General features: G+C 42.8%; 2 protein-coding genes across 34 annotated transcripts in view; both read right to left on the bottom strand.

Moving 5' to 3' along the window:
* The window catches only part of NIPA2 (NIPA magnesium transporter 2), a 56,193-nt gene extending 49,228 nt beyond the window's left edge, over window positions 1-6,965 (bottom strand). For 4 of the 33 annotated variants that reach the window (XR_011380681.1, XR_011380683.1, XM_070053568.1 and 1 more), the window contains exons 1-2: window positions 6,759-6,897; window positions 5,822-5,958 (exon numbers count right to left, since the gene is read on the bottom strand). The gene's annotated coding sequence lies outside the window, so the exon portion shown is untranslated. Of the gene's footprint in view, window positions 1-5,761; window positions 5,959-6,057; window positions 6,583-6,665 lie in introns of those variants that run through there. The other 29 variants (XR_011380684.1, XM_070053575.1, XM_051822223.2 and 26 more) reach the window with 21 other exon arrangements.
* A 5,204-nt stretch (window positions 6,966-12,169) lies between these two features.
* Window positions 12,170-21,730, bottom strand: part of NIPA1 (NIPA magnesium transporter 1) — a 47,070-nt gene continuing 37,509 nt past the window's right edge. The window contains exon 5 of the mRNA XM_008269747.4: window positions 12,170-17,886. Within this exon, the coding sequence (XP_008267969.3) occupies window positions 17,375-17,886 (512 nt within the window). The 3' untranslated portion in view covers window positions 12,170-17,374. The remainder of the gene's footprint in view (window positions 17,887-21,730) is intronic.

Below are 21,730 nucleotides of genomic sequence, written 5' to 3'. Positions count from 1 at the left end.
GCACAGGCAGAGTTCTTGGAAAAGACTCCAGAGGCACAAGCAATCAAAGCCAAAATTGATAAATGGGATCACATCACATTGAGAAGCTTCTGTACTTCAAAATAAACACTCAGGAAAGTGAAGAGGCAACCAATGGAATGGGAGAAATTATTTGCAAACTATAGAACTGATAAAGGATTAATAACCAGAATATATAAAGAGATCAAGAAACTCAACGACAAAACAAACAACCCAGTTAAGAAATGGGCAAACGATTTAGACATTTTTCAGAAGAGGAAATCCAGCCATGGTGGCCATTGGGGGGTGAACCAACGGAAGGAAGACCTTTCTGTCTCTCTCTCTCACTGTCTAACTCTGTCAAATAAAAAAAAAAAATGTTCAGGATCACTTGACATCAGGGAAATGCAAATCAAAACCACAATGAGGTTTCACCTAACCCCTGGTTAGAATAGCTTTCATACAGAAATCAACAAACAAATGCTGATGAGGATGTGGGGAAAAAGGTATCCTAATCCACTATTGGTGGGAATGTAAACTGGTAAAGTTACTATGGAAGACAGTATGGAGATACCTCAAATATCTGAATATAAACCTACCATATGACCCAGCCATCCCACTCCTGGGAATTTACCCAGGGGAAATGAAATTAGCCTATGAAAGAGTTATCTGCACCCCCAAGTTTATTGCAGCTCAATTCACAATGGCTAAGACATGGAATTAACCTAAATGCCTGTTTTAACTGAAGACTAGATAAAGAAATTATGGGAAATGTACACCATGGAATATTACACAGTGGTAAAAAAAAAAAAAGAAATCTGGTCACTTGCAACAAAATGATAAATATGGAAAACATCATACTTAGTGAAATAAGCTAGTCCCACAGGACAAATATCATATGTTCTCCCTGACCTGTGATAACTAATAGAATACCTAAAAGGTAATCTGTAGAAGTGAAATTGACACTTGGACAAGCAATGACTTGAACAGCTCTTGTCCTGACTGCTGAGGAACAGTTTTGTTTTGTTTTTCACTATGTTGAACTCTCTACTGACAGTTATTCATATGTGTATAAAGTCAACTGAAAACAGATCTCAGTAAAAAATAAAAGTGGGAATAAGAGAGGGAGGAGGAAGGGGATGGGAGGATGAGTGGGAGGGAGGGCAAGGTAGGAAGAATCACCATGTTCCTAAAGTTGTAAAAATGAAGTGTATGAAGTTGGTAACCATAAAGCTGTATAGTTCTGCATACACTCTCTACAGAGTTACTTTTAAGAGCACAGTTTTTTGTTTTTTTGTTTTTTTTTTTTGGTTTTTGTTTTTTTTTTTTTTTGACAGGCAGAGTGGACAGTGAGAGAGAGACAGAGAGAAAGGTCTCCCTTTTCTGTTGGTTCACCCCTCAATGGCCGCTGCGGCCAGCACACTGTGCTGATCCGAAGCCAGGAGCCAGGTGCTTCTCCTGCTCTCCCATGCGGGTGCAGGGCCCAAGGACTTGGGCCATCCTCCACTGCACTCCCGGGCCACAGCAGAGAACTGGACAGGAAGAGGAGCAACCTGGACAGAATCCGGCGCCCAGACCGGCACTAGAACCTGGGGTGCTGGCGCCACAGGCAGAGGATTAGCCTATTGAGCCGTGGTGCCGGCAAGGGCACAGTTTAAAAACTTGCCAAGGGGCCCCAAATCCCCTTAAGCTGGGTGTTAAAAATACCACCTTAAGTATCAAACTGATCATATGGATTAAGTATCTGGAAATAATAAATAGAATTAAAAAGGAGGGAATGCTCCAACATGGGAAGCAGTCTACACAGCCAACTCAGGATGCAATAGCTTTAAGTAGCACTCTAACCTCAGAATCCACCCTTAAGACATTCTGTTATGGCTGAAAAGCCCATGAGAGCACTTCAGGCATGGAATGCCAAGACACTGTGGTAAAAAATGTCCCACATTAAGGACCTCAGTGGGTGGGACCTAAGTGGAAAGAAGTGGTCATCAAAGAAGGATGTACTTTTCTCTGAAGAGAACAGGAACTTTCACTTTGTTTATGGTCTTATCTAAATACTGATGGAGTTTGTAAATTCAAAAGGCTTCCATTGCCTAGGCAGCTCATGTCAAGAGCCTTGGGTAATCACTGGCATCACACATAAGAGTGTTAATTGTTAACAAGAGTCAGTTGGGGCCGGCACTGTGGCATGGCTGGTAAGCAGCTGCCTGCGGTGCCAATAACCCATAATGAGCACCGGTTTGAGTCCCAGCTGCTCCACTTCCAATCCAGCTTTCTGCTGTGGCCTGGGAAAGCAGTGGAAGATGGCCCAAGTCCTTGGGCCCCTGAATCTGTGTGGGAGACCTGAAAGAAGCTCCTGGCTTCGGATCAGCACAGCTCCAGCCGTTGTGGCCAACTGGAGAGTGAACCAGTGGATGGAAGACCTCTCTCTCTTCTCTCTCTCTGCCTCTCCTCTCTCTGTGTAACTCTTTCAAATAAGTAAACAAATCTTTAAAAAAAAAAAAAAGGAGTCACTGCACTAACTTCCCATCCAGGACCTCTGTCCTCAAAGAGTTGTGCTCACAAAAGATGTGTCATTCTTGGATGCCTTTTTAAAGTTAATTAAGTTTCTAAAAAAAGAGAGAGAGAGAAGTGAAATTAACTTCAAGATGCAATGACTTTGAACAGCCCTTGTCTTGACTGTTGAGGAACAGTTGTTTTTTCCACTGCAAATTGTTGAACTCTTTACTTAGTACAGAGTTGGGCTTCTTTGTATAAAGATAACTGAAAATGGATCTTAGTGGAGATTGGGACTGGGAATGGGAGAGAGAGGAGGAGATGGGATGGGAGTGTGGGTGGGAGGGCAGGTATGGTGGGAAGCATCACTGTATTCCTAATGTTGTATTTATGAAATGCATGAAGTTTGTATTCCTTCAATAAAAGGTTTCTTTTGGGGGGGAAACCCTCAAATTTAAATGTGTGTATATATATAGTATATAAACAAATGGAAAATTTATTATGAAAAAAAAAAAGTTAAGTAACTTGATTGATACAGAGCTTGTGAGTACCAGAACAGGAACTACAACTCAGGTCTCCTAATCCTTAGTCTTTTGTTTTTCCCACTGGAGTCCCTTTCTAGTCCCAGAAGTAGAATATAAACAAGAAGCAGTTCAAATTCGACAGACCTTCAGTGTAGGTCATTGTCTTCTCTGCCCAAACTGCTTCTCCTTTTGCTTGTGACAATGGCATCACCACCTTTATCACCCAAAGTGGACCTCAGAACCAACACGAAAGATGGATTCTACCTTTGAAATATGGCTTTGCCATCTGCTCTGAGTCTCTCCATGTCTCTCCCAATGCTACTCAGCTTAAAAAACACCTTGCTATCATAGTGCTCTATCAAACACTTCTCTGCCATCTCATTCTGCCTAAAAACTTAGTTACCACCCACTGTTTACAATAAAAAGTTCAAATGTTGTAACCCACTAAGACTTTCCATTTGTCCCAAACCTACTTTTGAAATATTATTTCCTAGTAGTACTATACTTCACACACATTGTTTTCTATTCAGGGTCAGCACGGTGCTGCCATTCTAATCAACCCCAACATTTCCTCCTATCTTTGTTTATACTACGCCTTTCACATTGCAATGTGCTGTTCCAAAAGCACTCTAGCAAGGAAGCCCTGCATGAATTCCATAATCCATAGTGATCACAATCATTTCTGAATTCCCTAGCCTTTAACCTGCACCTCTGGACACTTACTTTCTAGCCTATGTTTACCTATATCATGATTCTTATCACCTTCACCTTGGCTTCCTGTGAACAGTTGGCATGCTTATCTCATTTACTCACTCAAGAAAGATGTACTGAGTCCTCACTATATTCTAGGAACTGGGGTACAGCATGGAATACAACAGATCAAAACACTCCCCTCATGGAGTTTACCTTATGTTGGAGGGAGGGCAAAAAAATAAATGACATTATATTGGAAAGTGGTAAATGCTAAGGTAAAAAACAAAGCACATCATGAGGACTGGGAGTTGAGTTAGGAACTAACTTGAGCAAAAGCTTGAAAAAGATGAGAAGATACAGCAGAGAGAGAAGTACAGAGGCTCTGTAGTACGAGTAGGTACGCTGTTTTCCAGGCAGAGAGACAAAATGGTTGACCCTGAGTGAAAGTAGGTGGGACATCGTGGGTAACAGATTAAGGGGAGTGTCAGATCACATGGAGGCCCTAAGGGCTATACACACATCCAAAAGACATGAAACAGACTTGCAATTCATTTATTTTGCCAGATCATAATTTGCTTTCATCTTGTATAGTTGTTCTATTTCAAGTTTGTTTACATAACAGATTCAAGTTAATCAAATGTGTATAAAGTTAATTAAAAAATAGATCCTAGTAAAAAATAAAAGTGGGAATAGGAGAGGGAGGAGGAAGAGGGATGGGAGAGTGGGTGGGAGGGTGGGTACGGTGGGAAGAATCACCATGTTCCTAAAGTTGTAATTATGAAATGCATGAAGTTTGTATTCCTTAAATAAAAGGTTTCTTGAAGGGGAAAAAAAAAAGGATTTGAAGAAACGTTTAAAGTTATTTAACGCTGAGCCTGTTCTAGCCTGAGTTCTACAACACAAGACATCTCCCCCCTTTTCTATTTTATTTCTTTTAGCTTGTCAAATAGGGACTTTTTAAAATTTACTTTCATTTTATTTAAAAGAAGGAGGAAGTGGAAGAGGTGGAGAGAGAGATATTCCATTTGCCAGTTCACTACCCAAATGTCTGCAACAGCCAGTGCAGGCCAGACCAAAGCCACAGGCCAGGAACTCAAACTGGGTCTGCCACATGGGTGGTAGGGAACCAAGTACTTGAGCCATCATCTGCTGCTTCCCCAGGATGTGCATTAGCAGGAAGCTGGATCAGAGGTAGAGCCCAGACTGGAACACTGATACAGAACATGGGCATCCCAAGCAGCATCTTAACTATCACTCCAAACTCCTGCCCTGAAATTTTTCAAGTAAATTTTACTGAGTATATTTGAGGTTTAACAATATGTTATGAGATAGATAGTAAAATGATAACTATAGTGAAGCAAATTAACATATTTACCATCTCAATTTTTTTGGTGACAAGAGCAGCTAAAATTTAATAAAAATCCCTAATATAATTTGGTTAACTATAATACTCATGTTGTACATTAGAAACCCTAGACTTGTTCATTCTACATATCCACTTTGTATCCTGTGACCTGTATCTTCCATTTCTCCCCCTCTCTTACCTGCTGTTAACCACGTTTTATTCTCTACAGAGAAACCCATCTTTCTGTTCAACAGCACAAAATATACCCATCAAATATATTAGATTTTGCTGAAGCTTATTGTATCTTTAATAATACTTAATAATTCATGTTTTAAATGAGTGAATAATATTTATACAATAGAAATATCCTGAAAACAAATGAAATTGTTTTCATTATTCCTCAGTAACAGCTACCACTCATGGAGCACCTTTTCAGTTGATTTACATGCATCATCTCTCGTCTACAAAAGGCATCATCATATCCACTTTTCAGCTACAGAAACACACCTCACAAAGGGAAAGTCACATGCAGAGGAACACAGAGAAAGTTAGTGGACTTTGCTTCTACACTTTGCCCACAACATATTCAAACTTTAGAATTCTTAGTCTTTACCTCTTATGGATTTTCAGTGCTACCTTGTTAGCTTTGATACTGTCCAACCTTTTGCTTCACTTTTTTTTTAAAAGCACCACTTAAAAATACTACAGAACCTAGTCTCCAATCCTAACGCAGTACATGAGTTATAAATTAAAATTTTTAACTTACACGTAAGCTTAATATGTTCTCTCTTATGAAAAAAGGGCTGGAAGGGGTTAAGAGATGATTTATGCACTCTCATTTCCTCGTAAATGCTACCCTTTATTCCCATTTAAAGTTTTAAGCCCTGGCAGAGTGGCTCCAGCCTAGAAAGAAGAAAATACAGAAGTAGACAAAAGGACTGAGTAAGGTTACTAAGTACTTTTAAAAATATGGCTACTAGCCTCGGTACTCATCTTACTTACCAACTCAAACAAAACACACTCTATGCAGAGTATGACATACTGCTTCGACAAACAGCTCACAGAAGTGAAAGATCTCCAGTTTCTATTTCCGCTTATTACATGGTTTTTCAAAGTAACTAGCTGGGCACGTGGTATAGACAGGATTTCTAGAAAGAGTGCTTAAAATGTAGCCCGTGTTCAACGAGTTTACAACGCTGACAAATTAAGCAGCCCAAGCACAGGACTAAGCGTACTCTAGGTTTTGCGCAATGGTTTGCGGGGGGAGATGGCAGTTTGATTTTTTAAAGTTAGAGGAATAGAAAACGGCCATGTTCACGGCGCCTCAGTAGTTCTACGGCTTCTCCAGCTGTCAGTTATCATTCCTGCGGTAGATAAGCCACCCTCTCCAACTCACCGAGACGAAACTATGTGAACGAGCTTAACGAACGCGCTCCCGACAGGGCCAACGCGCCAGGTGTCCGCGGGACGGGTCCACCGCGGGTTCCTGCCTGCCCTGCCCGTCACCAGGAAAACCGCTTCCACAGAACGCGCGGAAAGTCACCCCCGAAAGGCTCGTCCCCGACCCAAGCAGGGCGGGCTCGCCCACAAGCCAACCCCTTCGCGCTCGCCTGAAAGGAACGAGTGGCGACCTCGCACCAGGCGCCTGGCTGGCCGCGCGGGTCCCCTCGGTGACCTGGCCCCTGACACCGCGGTTCACACACCCACACAGGCCGCACCGGCCTCGCCCTCCTGCGCTCGCGCGGCCACCACCTTCGTCGCCGTCCAGGGGGAAGTGCGAGCATCCGGGACTGCAGCCGTGCGCGCTGCCTCCTCCATGGGGAGCGCCGACGAGTTCCTGCCCCGGACGACCTACGGCCCCGCAGCTGCAGGGACCGACGGCCGCCGCCGAGAAAACGCTGGGCGCGGCCGAGTGACGCCAGCGGCCGCGCACGCGCAGGAACGCGCCGTGCAGGCCCCGCCCCCTCGGCCCCTGCTCCCGCTGGGTTCCGGTTTCTCGACGAATCCCTGGTCTGTGAAGCGGCGAGCCGGGCGCCGGTCGTGGGCTCAGCGGGCAGGTTTATAGGCGGTAGCCTTCCAGGTGGCCTTTGCCCGTCGCGTCGCCAGAACGAAGTCCCGTGCGGTGCTGGTGTAAGCCACGAGTTCCCAGGGGGCAGCCATGGTGCTGCGAGGGGCGAAGACCGAGATGCCGGGGGCCGGAGAAACCGCGCGGCGCTGTCCTCCCAGGCGCTAACCGACCGAATGCCGTTGTGGCTTGGTAAAGTTTGCCTGCGAGTTTGTGATTTGCTGAAAAGCCTGCTTGGATGCTTGGAGCAGACATTTAATTTTCACGCGATCCATAGGAGACCCACTAATAGGAGACGCGCTTAGGCTAACTGTCGTGTAATGGAAAAATTCTCCAGGACTCGCCATCATGGTTTTCTGGAAACAAGACCAACGTGAGAGACAGCACCTAGCTTGATGAGAGAGGGAGGCCTGCTGGACTTGTTTTCTGCCCACAGCTGCCGTGTGGTAGGGCTCACTGTGCAGCTTCTAATTTAAAAGCCTTTTAAACCACTGTGAACATGGCAAGCGTGACTCAGAACTGGTTCGGAGAACCTGTTCTGTTTACTTGTTTGGAATCAGCCACGTTCTAGGTAGATGACATTGAGGAACTATGAGTATTGCAGAGAAGTCTTTAATGATATGGTAGGCAGATGACAAATGGCTGATTGTCCACCAGTCCATATGCCCACTCATTTTGCAGTGACTTTGCAACTCCATACCCTGTGTATCTGCATTGACCTTGAGATGACTTTGTCCAAGAAAATGTGGCAGTCCCCAGCCTATATCATGGTGAAAAGAAGCATGGAGTAGCTGCCCCATAATTGAGACCAGGGTTTGAGCCAAGTCCACAAAACTGCCCCCACTGACCCACAGACGTAAGAGAAAGAATAAATGATTGTTGTGTTAAGCCACTCATTTGGGGATGGATTTATACATAGCAATAACCAACTAATAAAGATACCTACAGATACCTCTAGAAGGTAGATGGCTGTATTGATAGCCACATGAAGAGGAATACTTACAGGATGGTATGTTACTTTAACCTAATGAATGAATGTACTTATGGCTCTTTTCTGTATAATCTCAGCTAGAGTCCTGCTCATCTAATCATTTTTCATCATGACAGTTCAGAGATTACTCCCAAATTAATTATCTGGACCTCCTACTTGACACTGCCACACTGTACAGTGCACTGCTCTTGAAGTATATGTACAGAGAACTCCAAACAATTTGTGGAAAGTGGAATTAAAACATGTTTATTTTGGAGCAAAAAAATTTGAAATCCATGCATTCAAGGTAGTCTTCTAAAATTTCACAGAAAACGTATATTATGAAAAATGATGCATGGATTTCAAAACATTTTGCACCAAAATAAGTATCATTTAATTTCATTTTTCTGTGAGCTCTTTGAAGTACCTTCATACATTTTGCTAATAAGATGCAGGCTCCTTAAATGCCCAGATCATTTCCCTTGCCCATGATCTTGCACATCTCGTATACTCTGAGTGTTCAAGCCATGATCACGAGATATTTTAAAAATGTTAAAGCTCTAATTCCTTCTCATATGTTGCTGGTAGAATTGTAAAATGATACAACTCCCTCGGAAAACAGGTCAACAGTTTCTTAAAACATTAAACATACACAATAATATGACCCAGCAGTTCTAATCCTCAGTATTTACTCAAGAGTGGAAACATGTATCCATGAAAAGAGTTGTAAATGAACATTCCATAGCAGCTTTGTTTGTAACAGATCAAAAGCTGGAAGCAGGGGCCAGCGCTGTGGCACAGTGGGTTAACACCCTGGCCTGAGCACCGGCATCCCATATGGGCACTGGTTCAAGTCCCAGCTGCTCCACTTCCAATCCAGCTCTCTGCTATGGCCTAGGAGAGCAGTGGGAGATGGCCCAAGTCCTTGGGCCCCTGCACCCACATGGGAGACCCGAAAGAAGCTCCTGGCTCCTGGCTTCGGATTGGCGAAGCTCTGGCCGTTGCGGCCAATTGGGGAGTGAACCAGCAGATGGAAGACCTCTCTCTCTGTCTCTCCTTCTCTCTCTGTGTATCTCTTTCAAATAAATAAATAAATATATCTAAAAAAAAAAAAAAGCTGTAAACAACTGAAATATCAGGTGAGTGGATAAACAAACTGGCATATATATTTAATATATGACAATGTTAGAGAGCAGTGAAACAGATCTGCTGTTTCACCCGTGGTGAGGCTTGCATTATATGAACATGTAAATGTTCATTTACAACTCTTTTCATTATATGACATGTCAAAACTTACCAAATTGTACCTTTCATATATGTGCAGTTTATTGTATGTCAACTGGACCTCAGTAAACCTGTTAAAATCTTTGTCACTGTTTTCAGAAGCACAGGCAAGACTTTTAAAACAGCATTTTGAAAAAATCATATATTAGATAATCAAATAGGTTTGCTTATATGTACAGACTGTTCCCTAATTACTCTCATATAGTTTGGTTTTGTTAACCACAGAAGCATGGGAAAAGTATAGCAGACGATAATTTTTTCTTAAGCCTGTTTTTGGTTAAATTTGCCCTTTTTCCTTCTAAAGCGAATAGTGACATTTGGCATTTCAAAACATTAGTATTTCAGTTAATTGTATTTAGTTTACTCAAGGCCATAGAAGACTGAGAATGTAATAAGGCAATTTGCAAAAAACTGGAGGCGGCAGGGGAACTCTGCAGTAAGAGGAGTAACTCAAAGAGAATTTAGGTAGAATACCAAGATATACATTAAAAGCCAAGAGTTAGCTTTTAACGATTGCCTCATGTTAAATGCATGTGGTAGGAATGGTAATGCCCAAAGATGTCTTAATCTATGGACCCCAGGACTATGTTATTTTACATGGCAACGGGGATTATGCAGATATGATTAAGTTAATGATCTTGAGATGGGGAGATGATCCTGAATCATCTAAGCAAGCCCCCAAAAATCACCAAGGCTTTGCAAGACGGAGGCAGGAGTGACAGAATGAGTATGATGACGGCAGAATGGTCAGGGAGATGTGACATTGTTGACACTGCAGATGGAGAAAGGAACCTTGCGTCAAGAATGAGAACAACCTCTAGAAACTAAAAAGCAAGGACTAAGTTCTCCCCCTGAGCCTCCAGAAGAATGCTGCTGACACCTTGATCATAGCCAGTAAAATGCTGTGTTCTTCCAACCTACAGAACTGTAAGGTGATAAGTGTGTGTTGTAAACCACAAAGTTTGGGGTAACTTAACAATCAGTAGTACATAACTACTATAGGAAGTGTGCCAAGTTCAAGAGAAGAAGATATTGAGATCCCCCCCCTGATGTCTTTACCAGAAATAAAGATGCAGTTTTATAAATGTGTAGCCTAATTTGACCTTTCCTTTATCTCTTGTCTATTATCTGTTATTTTGTGGGGGATTTTATTTTTTTTATTTGTCAGAGAAAGCTGCCACCTACTGATTCACTCCACAAACACCAGCCTAGCCAGGAGCCAGAACCTGGGAACTCAATCCATTTCTCCCACGTGGGTGGCAGGACCCACATTACTTGAGCCATCACCACTGCCTTTGAGGGTCTGCATTGGCAGGAAAATGGAGTCACGAGCCAGAGCCAGGGTGCAAATTCAGACACTCTGAAGTGGGACAAAGGCAACATAACTGCTAGGCTAAGCGCCCACTCCCATCTCAGTTAATTTTATGTGAACTATGTTTGTTACTTGATTGCCATTGCTCCCGTCCCGCCCACCACTGTCCAGTTCCACATCCAACTCTTTGTTATGTCCTTGTCTGGAATTCTTCTCTCTTCTCCACAATGTTGATAAAGATACCTAGGTATTGTATATCTGTGTTGACTATTCCTCACTTGTCCAACAAAAAATCTTTTTTGAAACTACCATGTGAGATTCAAAGTAACTGTGTAAGTAAGACTAACATTACAAGTATACTGACATTGGGCTGGCGCCGCGGCTCAATAGGCTAATCCTCCACCTGCGGCGCCGGCACCCCAGGTTCTAGTCCCGGTTGGGGTGCCGGATTCTGTCCTGGTTGTTCTTCTTGCAGTCCAGCTCTCTGCTGTGGCCCGGGAGTGCAGTGGAGGATGGCCCAAGTGCTTGCGCCCTGCACCCGCATGGGAGACCAGGAGGAAGCACCTGGCTCCTGGCTTCGGATCAGCACAGCGCGCTGGCTGCAACACACTGGCTGTAGTGGCCATTTGGGGGTGAACCAATGGAAAAAGGAAGACCTTTCTCTCTGTCTCTCTCTCGCTAACTCTGCCTGTCAAAAAAAAAAAAAAAAAAAAAAAAAAAACCAAGTATACTGATATTGTCACGGTACAGGTCATCAGACAGGATATACCAAACTAACAGAGGAACTCTAGCCTAAGGTCCTTAGAGGGACGGACAGAACAGCTCACATTCAACAACTACTGTGGCTAGGAGCTAGAACTCATAGATCCACAGTAGTAACCAACCAAGGTGAAGAATCCAGCATTTATACATTTCATAGACTCCAAACACAGTCTGGAAGGGGCTAGCCATATAAACATTTGGTGGTTTCTTGTTCCTGATTTCTGTATGCATGTGTTTTGATCAAATTGTGAATGAATGAATCCTTTTGGACAGAGCCTAGAAGAAAATCTTTTACTCATATAAAATATTTTCCTCACTTGATGACTTATATTACACCAAAGAAGATTTAATGACAAGACATCTAATGATGTTTGATGGATTAAAGTGTGTTATGATTCTCTAATTTTCTATAGGCTTAAAATTTAAAATGGTATGCTATACAACTAAAAAACATGTCAAAGTTATGGACATATTAAAGTAAAAGCTGGTTTTCTGTGATACCATCATTTCACTGGATCAGGAAGTAGTTCCTGGATGGTGAATTCCTTTACACATCAAGGATCTGCTCCCTCAGGGAGATGTGCAAGCAAATGTTTTCAACATTATAGACACCTAGGCTATTCATTTCTACAGAGAAATAGGAAAAATCTTAAGAATTGGGATGCTCTGGGACCTAATACTACACAAAAACTTCAAGCAAAGGGAACAAAATCAACAAGTGTTCAGCTAGAAATAAGTTATTTTATTTTAAAACACATACAGATTAATAAATATTGGAAAACTTAATAAATAGCCTTTTTATTTACATAAGGCAATAACAACATGCTATGACTACTTCTAGAAAGCAAATTATAAGCATCTTAGCCATTGATAAATGTATATATGTATGCTAATTGGAAGCTCCCCTGATACATTTATATGAAAAACTTTTATGCAACCCATCAACATTAGACAGTTTTGATCTAGACTTCCTCTCTTTCATGATTATATCCCATTTTACAAGATAAAAATAGTTATCCTTTAAAAAGGCAAACACACTCAGGAATGCTACTGAAAAACAACACACTTAAGTTTTCATAAGGCGCAAAAACAATGAAAGGATGGGGAAAATTATTAGGTTCTGACAAATAAAATAACTTCTGAATTTTTCAATGGCCCCTTTGGCACTAGTGGTTTGGGAGCTCCTCACATTCACCTGTTGTCAGAGTTCATAGTCAAGGTTGAGCTGTGCTTGGAAGCAGGAAGTTCAGCAACATTCATTAGAAATTCAGTGGAACAGAATCAATTTGTTACGTAGGTCATTAAGCCTGCAGATCACAGAGCAAACAGAACCTCGGAGGAGCTCATCATGCCATCAAAATGTGATCCGTTAGTGCTGCTTTTATAAAGTCTGTTTAATTGCCATATTTTACAATAGAATATATAAAACCCTTCCTTAAAAAAAAAAGGAAAATTAAAGCTTCATGGATTCATGCACACTTTACATCCAGTGCTTCCACGGCTTCTGTGGTGCCCAAAGCTGTGTGTTCTGCAGCAGGATCCTGAGCAGACGCCACAGTCAGTGCAGTCCATGTTTCCACGTGTCACTTCGCCAACAGTCTGCACATGGTGCTCTCTTCTGAGGCCACCAGAACACTGCTAAATGTGCTAGCGGTTTAGAAACAACCCAATTGGAGAACCACCTCACTCCTTCAGAGGTAGAAAAACTGAGGCACAGAAAGGTAAGTGACTCACCTATATTTGTACAATTCAGGGAAAACTAGAAAAAAAGAAGAAATCAATCCTCCTTGGCTCATGCTCTGGGCCCTAGACTCTTTTTTTTCTTTTTTTAAATCACTTTGGGTCTATTTGAAATAGATATTTACATGATCACTGTTCTACTGAATATCAACTTTTTACTAGACAACATTTTTAACGTACAAAGTTACATTTTCTTAAAATATAATTCTTTTGTTACATTTAATAGCATGTGAGAAATGTTTATGAAAATAAACAAGTAGTGGTATTTGGCCAAATTCTCATTCCTGATCCTATAATTCTGAATCTTTTCAAGTATACGGTGGAGATATAAGAATATGGCCAGATGTGAAAATTCGCCTATCAGGTAAAGGACAGATCTTTAAAGTTTCATCACTAGTACAACTGTGAGGTGGAAATGAGAAATACAAAAAATTGAGGTATTTTATATGATAAACTGTCCTGTGGAATAACTGGTGCGCAAATTGGTCTCTTCTCTTTTCAACTCAAGTTAACAGAAGTATCTACCTATGAGTACAAGTAAGATACAAAAAACGAACATGGGCCATGTCCTTGGGAGGAAGGTCAATGCTAAGGACTAAATGATACATTTTTGGTCCCTGAGAAGACAGAACACCAAGATCACTTCCAGTCCTGCTCGACGACGGGTGAACAGATGCACTGAGACGGACAGCTCCTTCAGACCATGGAAGCTAATGCATACTGTCGTGACTACACTGACCTTACTCTTCCTAAGTTCCTACACAGTCACAGGAAGCCTAAACGGGATCTAGTAGCATCTGGGAGGAGTGAGGGATGGGGCTCTGTGAACTATCTGAGCATTCTCTCCGCTCTTCTAGACTAGTGGAGCAGCTTGGAAAAGAGGTATCCTCCCGACAAGAACTGTGCAGCAGGGCAGTGGACTGTGTGCATCAGCACTTGCTGTGGGCTGAGCATGCACCCACATCTGGGAGACACTGCATCTCAGTGCTCGTCAGCAGTCTAGGAACTGGCCTTTAGAAGTCAGGCACAGTATTTACTGTGAGCTGAGCTGCAGAGGAAGATGAGCAGCAAGTACATATTAGAATAGTGCTTTCTTGTATCGCATGGCAGACATGAAACCCAAGGAAGAACAAAACCCACACATTACTGCTGGGGTAGATCTGAGGAAATATAATTGAGTGTAACAAAATGGCTTTGAAAGTAGGACAGAAAGAATATTTCTTATTGCTGAACAAAGAGCAGCAACATCTATCACCAACATCCTAATGTGACAAAACTGTAGGGACAGTCTGAGCGATGAGCAAGGCCACCAGGAAACCAGATTCTTTCCAAAGGTCCCAGCCAGGGCAGGCCTTCTCCACATGTGACAAGGAGCAGGCTGTCCTTTCTCTCCAGAGACACAGGGGTCATGCGGACCAGCAGAACACTTACTTTGTCCAGGGTTTGGGTCAGAATCCTGAATCAGTCCTACACTAGATCCATAAACAGAACAAGTGGCAGTCTTTTAAGATACAAAGACTCAAATGAGAAAGGGCCTATTTAAATATCTACCAAGAATAAATCTGCAAATTGTGATTAAAAGCCTTCAATTTTAAAGGAGCTGGAAAACAAGTATACAGTAGGTATTTTTTTTCTTCACTTTATCAGAGATGATACCCAAAGAATCATGTCATGGTGAAAATGTTTTGCATGCATTTACTTTCTGAAAGGCCAATAAGAGATGTATCCCTATTCCAGGCCCTTCCCCAAAGCTCTCACTTTGGGGATTCTATATTCTTGGCATTTCCAAATGAATTATGAAAATATGAACTGTAAAACAAAGACTATTAAGTCAGAATTTAAAAGTTCTATGTTAAACTTAAAAATTGGACAGCTAAATAGCTATCATGTCAACCACCTGGAGGCTAGCTGAAAAACAATGAGTGCTATGCACCGTTCCCTTTGGAACAAAGGCTGTGTATCCTACCGGAGCCATCTGCTGAATGGATCTAAACCTTGGAAATTCTACCTGTTCTAGGGCCTGTCATAAAGAGGAGAAGAGCCAATAATACTTTGAAATTCTGTTTCAGTTTAAAAATCACAGGGAGTATTGCCCAAAAAACAATATCACCTCTGAGTATCCATAGTATAATTGTGAACTAAAATATAATAAAATACAGCAATAGGTGCATTTAAGTGTTACATGGAAGCTGTAGCAAAATAATCATGATTTTTCCATTTGACACATGAATTTCCTCATTATATCTTTATAGCAACATAGGTTCTTTGACCACCTTAAACTCCTTAAGCAGGAAAACCATTTTATGCCTACAAGTATACTGATTCTGCTACATTACATCATCAGAAAGTTCAGTTCAATAAGTTAAGGTCTGTATTTCTAAAAACACTGGTGATGAAAAAAAAAACATCAAGAGCTGATAAAAAGATTAATCAACTTTTTGAGTATATATTAACTATAAGTTAACGAAGAATGTTTTAAAATTTTCTTAAAAAAATTTTCTTGCTGCTCTTAATTCACAAATCGCTACAACCTAGCATCATAATATGGTACTTTTAATTCAAAGAGGTGTTTTATAGTCTATGTTACATCGCAGTAGTCTTATTTTATATACCTTTCTTATTAAACACTTTAGGCAACTATTCCTTGGATCTTTACTTTAGAAATAATTTTTAAAAATTATAATAATAAAAAGAAATGTTACTTTTGCCAGGAAAAAAACATCTTTTTTCTTAATGAGTAACTTTAAATGGATATTATTAAATGGCATATTCTACTTCACCTACTCTACTCAATCTCATTTTTCAATTTGGCATAACTTCCTACATAGATTAGAGCATTAGACATGAAGTATATATCGCAATGAACTATTTATCACTTCATGCTTTGCTTCCATAAAGACATATGGAAGGTTACCATGGACAGAAGAATGAGCTTTTTTGATGCAAACCCTGAAATAATCAATGGCTACTTTGCATTTGGAAAGCGTAATGAGAGGCTGGGTGAGGAACTCTAGGATGCTTTGCCCTCTCAAACAACAATGTTTTCATTTTTGCTGGAAATTCTTTGGAAAATTCTGTGCGTTTCAATTTGTAGAAGCTAGCCAACTGTCCCTTAACATGCTCCCATATCACAGGGCACTCAATATATGTGCTGTTGAGCTGTTAACTCTCTCACTTAAACAGCCTTATTTCAAGCTAAATAATTTATTTCTTCTGTATGGCCACAAATGCTTGCTAAAAGAAAGGTGTACATATTTGACACTGGATCTCAAATACATAGATCGAATGCAAATAAAAATACTTCATGCTACTTAGCCAATTGTCTTTAAGAGAACAATAACTACATGCTAAACAGGTCAATTTGCTCTAATGGGTCTTTAGTCTTGACTACCTTCCAACGAATGTACTATTATTTCTAATTGCTTTACATATTTATAATTTGAATATTGAAATAGTAAGGTATAACCAAAGAAGTTGCATCATTCTAATCTAAAAGAATATACAGAGTAATAGTCAAATTAAGTGGATAATCCAAGTGATAAAGGCACTGAAATTGATTTGAGCTATTGTGAAGTCATCCTGCCGATGGAACACTGCATCATCAATGCCCTACCTCTTCTCTCTCTTTTTGCTATTAAAATGTCTGGGGGTGTGTGGGAGGAGAGAGTCACCTTGTTAAAGGAATAAAAACAATTCAATGTACATACTTATTTGGATGAGGTACCTGAATGTGATACATGCTTAATGCAAACCAACACAACTACAGGCATACTTACTATACAGAGGCAGATATCAAGACAATTTCTCCCATTTCCAAAGTAACCTTCTACATAAGCATATCTGCTCTCTTACAGAGACTAACCAGAAAGAGCCCATGTTTAGTTTCTGTTTAAATAATGTTAAAATGTTTTAGAGGGGAAGAGTAGTCATGAAAGCTTCCAGGTTAATGGAAATGAAAATGCAATTCGTCTCATCAGAGAGAGATGATGCCCAGGCAAGTGTCGGGGAGCTTCGGGCTGGGCCCCCACTCTGGTGCAGAGCCAGGCTCCCCACTGTCCAGCAGGCCACCCGTTAGTACACAGGCAAGTCTAACTCCAGGGATTGAGGGTCTCTTCTACTTCACATCCAATCAGGAGCAGGAACCACCTCCAAGGCCTGTTCTTGAGCCCCTCAACCCCGCTGCATCCTAGTCTGTTTTCATATTGGATTTGTTCATCTCCCCAAGGTTGAAATTGAACTCTTTGAACACCTGTATAAGGACAATCCCCACAGAGACGGTCGTGAATCCACAGGCCATGCCCAGGAAGTCCACCAGACCTACGTTGCTCCACTCCCGAAAGAGGATGGCCGAGGCCAGCAGGACCAGGGTGGTGAACACCACGTAGTAGATGGCCCCGAACACAGAGGAGTCGAAGCACTCCAGCGCCTTGTTGATGTACCTGAACTGGATGATGATGCTGCAGCCCAGCACAGCCAAGAGCACCAGGCACAGACACAGGGCTCTCTGACTGGACGGGTTGTTGTGCAAGATGTCTTGGGCTGCCAGCCCAATGCCCTTGGTGGAAGGCACGGTGAAACTGCCCAGCAAGGAGCAGATGCTGATGTAGACCATGATGTTGGTGGGCCCGTGGGCCGGTGCAATCCAGAAGATGAGCAGCAGCAGCATGAGCAGCACGATGCACAGGTAGCCCACAAACACTGCAAGACAGGAGGACATGGTGACCCATGCAGCCCCCCAGCCAGCCCACCACCCGGAGGGGCAGAGTGGAGCTCTGAGTTTACCAGATCCACCACAGAAGAAGTATTCTCATGATTTTCACCATTAAAACATTCATAGTGGGGCCAGTGTTATGACACAGTGGGTAAAGCCACTGCCTGCAATGCTGGCATCTCACATGGACGCCAAATCATGTCCCGGCTACTCCACTTCTGATTCAGTCCCCTGCTAATAGCCTGGGGAAAAGCAGAGGCAGATGGCCCAAGTGTCTGGGACCTTGCACGCAAGTGGGGGACCTGGTTGGGGCTCCTAGCTCCTGGCTTGTGTCTGGCCCAGCGTGTGCTGTTGCGGCCATTTGGGGAGTGAAGCAGCAGATGGAAAATCTCTGTCTTTCCCTCTCTCTCTGTGACTCTCACCTTTAAAATAAATAAGTAATCTTTAAAAACCATTCATAGCTTCTGAATGATTACATGATCCTCTCTCTTTAGTAGCATTTTTGTTATGGTAAAATCAACGTACATGATCTGAACTTAAACCAAAAAAACCACTCACGAAATGCATTCTCTTGGAGTCAACTCAATAAAAACCCTTAGTGAATGCGTGTCACAGGCAGACAGTGCTGGAGGTGTGAGGAGGCAACGTGGAGTCATACACGGTGAGTCTACCTGTGCCTGGCCCAGCAGTCAGGGGCTGCACGAGCAGGCAGAGAGGGATGTGCAATTAAACTTTATCCATTCACCTCACAACTTCTTTGGACTTGCAAGTGACAAATATGATTATCAGAATCAAACCCCAAACCTATTTTATGCGTAAAACAAAGTAAGGTTTGAATGGGTCTCATTTCCACCGAATTTTTCAGAAATGCAACTTCCATGTAAATTGAGGAAGGATTATTCTTTCTTTGATTGGAAGTTGGTCAAGGGTCTTTCTCATTTCGAAGGATCATATTGCTGATGGCAAGACCGCCTGGTGTTGTCAGCTGCAGACACCTCCTCATCAGTCTGCAGCTGCCAGATTCTCAGGGACCCCATACATGGTATGGGCCTGCCAGCTTCAACACCCTTCTCCTGTGGTTGCACCTGAGCACTTCCATTTACAAAGAAACATCCTGCTAGTCCTCCTGGATTACAGCAAGGGCATTATATTGGTTGTGCTGAAGTTGCATGCACGAAGAAGTTATAAAAGAGTCTGCAAAGGTTTATAAGAAACGTGCTTTATGAAAAAATTATGCATGGATTTCAAGTTTGTTTTGTACCCAAATGAGCTTTTTTTCTTTAAAGTTTATTTATGTTTATTTATTTGAAAGGCAGAGTTACACCAAAAGAGAGAGGGAGAAAGAAAGAGAGAAATATCAATTTTCCATCTGCTAGCTATTCTCTAAATGCACACAAGAGCTAGGGCTGGTCCCAGCCAAAGCCAGGAGACAGGAACTCCATCAGAATCTCCCACATGGGTGGCAGGGACCCAAGTACTTGAGCCATTATCTGCCACCACCCAGGGTGCACATTGATAGGAAGCTGGGTTGGAAGAGGAGGTAGGATGAGATCCTAGGCATTCCAATCTGAGATGTAGGTGTCCCAAGGTGCAGCTTAACCTGTTGCTCTACAATGCTCCCAAGCTTATCTTTTCATTCATTTCCATGAAACTTTTTGGTGTCCCCTTATAGTGTATGAACTTTGTTCCCAGATTATAAATGGGACACTCGACCTGACAGGGGTGGGAACCATCTAGACATGCAAACAAGCCAGCATAGACACGTAAACCAGCAAGTGTGAACATGCAAACCAGCAGTCAGGCAAGGGTGAGAAAAAGGAACTGTGGAGTCCTCCTGCTCTGGGGGAGGACTCAGGAAGCCTCTACAGCAGGGATGAGGAACGTCCAGCCTATAGCCCATATAAGGCCTGCGAAATCACTGGGTCTGCGTCTGGTCCTGCCAGGGCAACTGGAGGAGGAATCTGAGATTCAATGAATCTAGAGGAGGCTAATTTTTTAGGCTGATAATTTTGTATGGCCCTTGAATGATGTTATAAATATCCAAATGGTCCTTGGCAGAAAAATGGTTCCCCACTAGGGAAAGGATACTAGCAGGGCAGTTGAAAGCTGCCTGGGAGCCTGACCCACAGGAAGTGGCAGCAGAAGGAGGAGAGCTTGGCACATGGGAACACAAAACATGGCCAACCTGTGGCTTGGATGCAGCTGTGCAGGTGCATGCTCACCAAAGCAGCAGGGTGAGACCATGAAGGAGTCTGGGCTTTCTCTCACAGGAAGGGAGCTGCAAAAGGCTTTGGCACTGGGAAGGGACATAATCAGACTATATTTAAGAAGGGTCCTCAGCATCAAGATACCTAAGGGGAGAGGGCTGGGGTCATGAGAGATTGTGTCCTAGGGCAGGCAGTGAAGAGGGGCAGGAAGTAAAGGTGGGAAGTGGTCAACCGGGTAGAGAGACAGGAGTGGGCACTGCTAGTAAGGGGGCACGGTGCACAAGTGTCAGCCTTGAGAACTGAGAAACTCAGACAGAAAAACCCACATCAGAGGAAACCTGTTTCCAAGTGACTGACCATGACTTATTTTTATCTCCCTAGCTTTATGATTATTTATGTAAAGTGTTTCTCAACACATCCAGTGTGTCTCAGTTCTTTTTGTCTTATCAGCCCTCTAAGGAAACATGATACAGCTTTTCCCCAACTGCTCACTCCCATGAAATTTTAATTCTGCCACATTGTACAGCTGTTTCTACATTGTATGTATATCTATGTTTATACATTAAAAGAATATATTTTTCTGCTTCTAAGGACTAGTTTCTGCTCTCCAGGGTGACTATCACCCCACTGAGAATGCATGCTTTATGGTTTCTGTGGTTTGGATGTTAAACACCCAGCAAAGGCTCTTGCGTGTAGGGCTGAGGAAGTATTTTTCTGCAAGAGCCATACAAAATTACCAACTTAAAAATCAGCCTGCCAGGGGCTGGCACTGTGGTGTACAAGGTTAAGCCTTGACCTGCGGTGCCAGCATACCATCCAGGTGCCAGTTTGTATCCTGGCTGCTCCACTTCTGATCCAGCTCCCTGCTAATGGCCTGGGAAAGCAGGGGAAGATGGTCCAGGTACATGGGCCCCTGCACCTGTGTGGAAGACCCAGAAAAAGCTCCTGGCTCCTGGCTTTGGATCAATCCACTTCCAGCTGTTGCCATTTGGGGACTGAACCAGCAGATGAAAGACCTCTCTCCCTGTTTCTCCCTCTGTCTGTAACTCTGCCTCTCAGATAAATAAATCTTTTTTAAAATTTAGCCTGCTTAAGGTTTACTGAATTTTGAGTCCTGCCAGTGGTTCGCAGGGTCAGACCCAGTGATTGGCTCCCGAAGCCTGAGTTAAAGGGTTGGTTTGCAGGGTGGTGCTATCAGGAAAGGTTGGATCCTGTAGGGGGTGGGGCCTTGTGGAAGATCCGTAGGTCACTGCGGGTGGTTATGAGAACCTGAGTCTGTCTCCACCACTCTCCCCCTGCTTCCTCCTTCACCATGTGATCCTGTCTCTGCATGCGCTCTGGCATCTGCCATGGGGCCTTTGGACCTGCAGGCTCCAAAACTGGGAAAACCTCTTTCATCACTCCCCAAATGGCTGAAACAGCCGGAGCTGGGCCAATTCGAAGCCAGGAGCCAGGAGCTTCTTCTGAGTCTCCCCGGCAGGTGCAGTGGCCCACAGACTTGGGCCATCTTCTATGCTTTCCCAGGGCGTAGCAGAGAGCTGGATCAGAAGTGGAGCAGCCAGGACTTGAACTGGCACTCATATGGGATGCCAGCACTGTGGGCGGTGGCTTTACCTGCTGTGCC

This window comes from Oryctolagus cuniculus, chromosome 12 (assembly GCF_964237555.1).
Source record: "Oryctolagus cuniculus chromosome 12, mOryCun1.1, whole genome shotgun sequence".
In the NCBI taxonomy this organism is placed as follows: Eukaryota; Metazoa; Chordata; class Mammalia; order Lagomorpha; family Leporidae; genus Oryctolagus; species Oryctolagus cuniculus.
The sequence above is the reverse complement of the archived record's forward strand: the minus strand, read 5'-3'. Positions and strand labels throughout refer to the sequence as shown.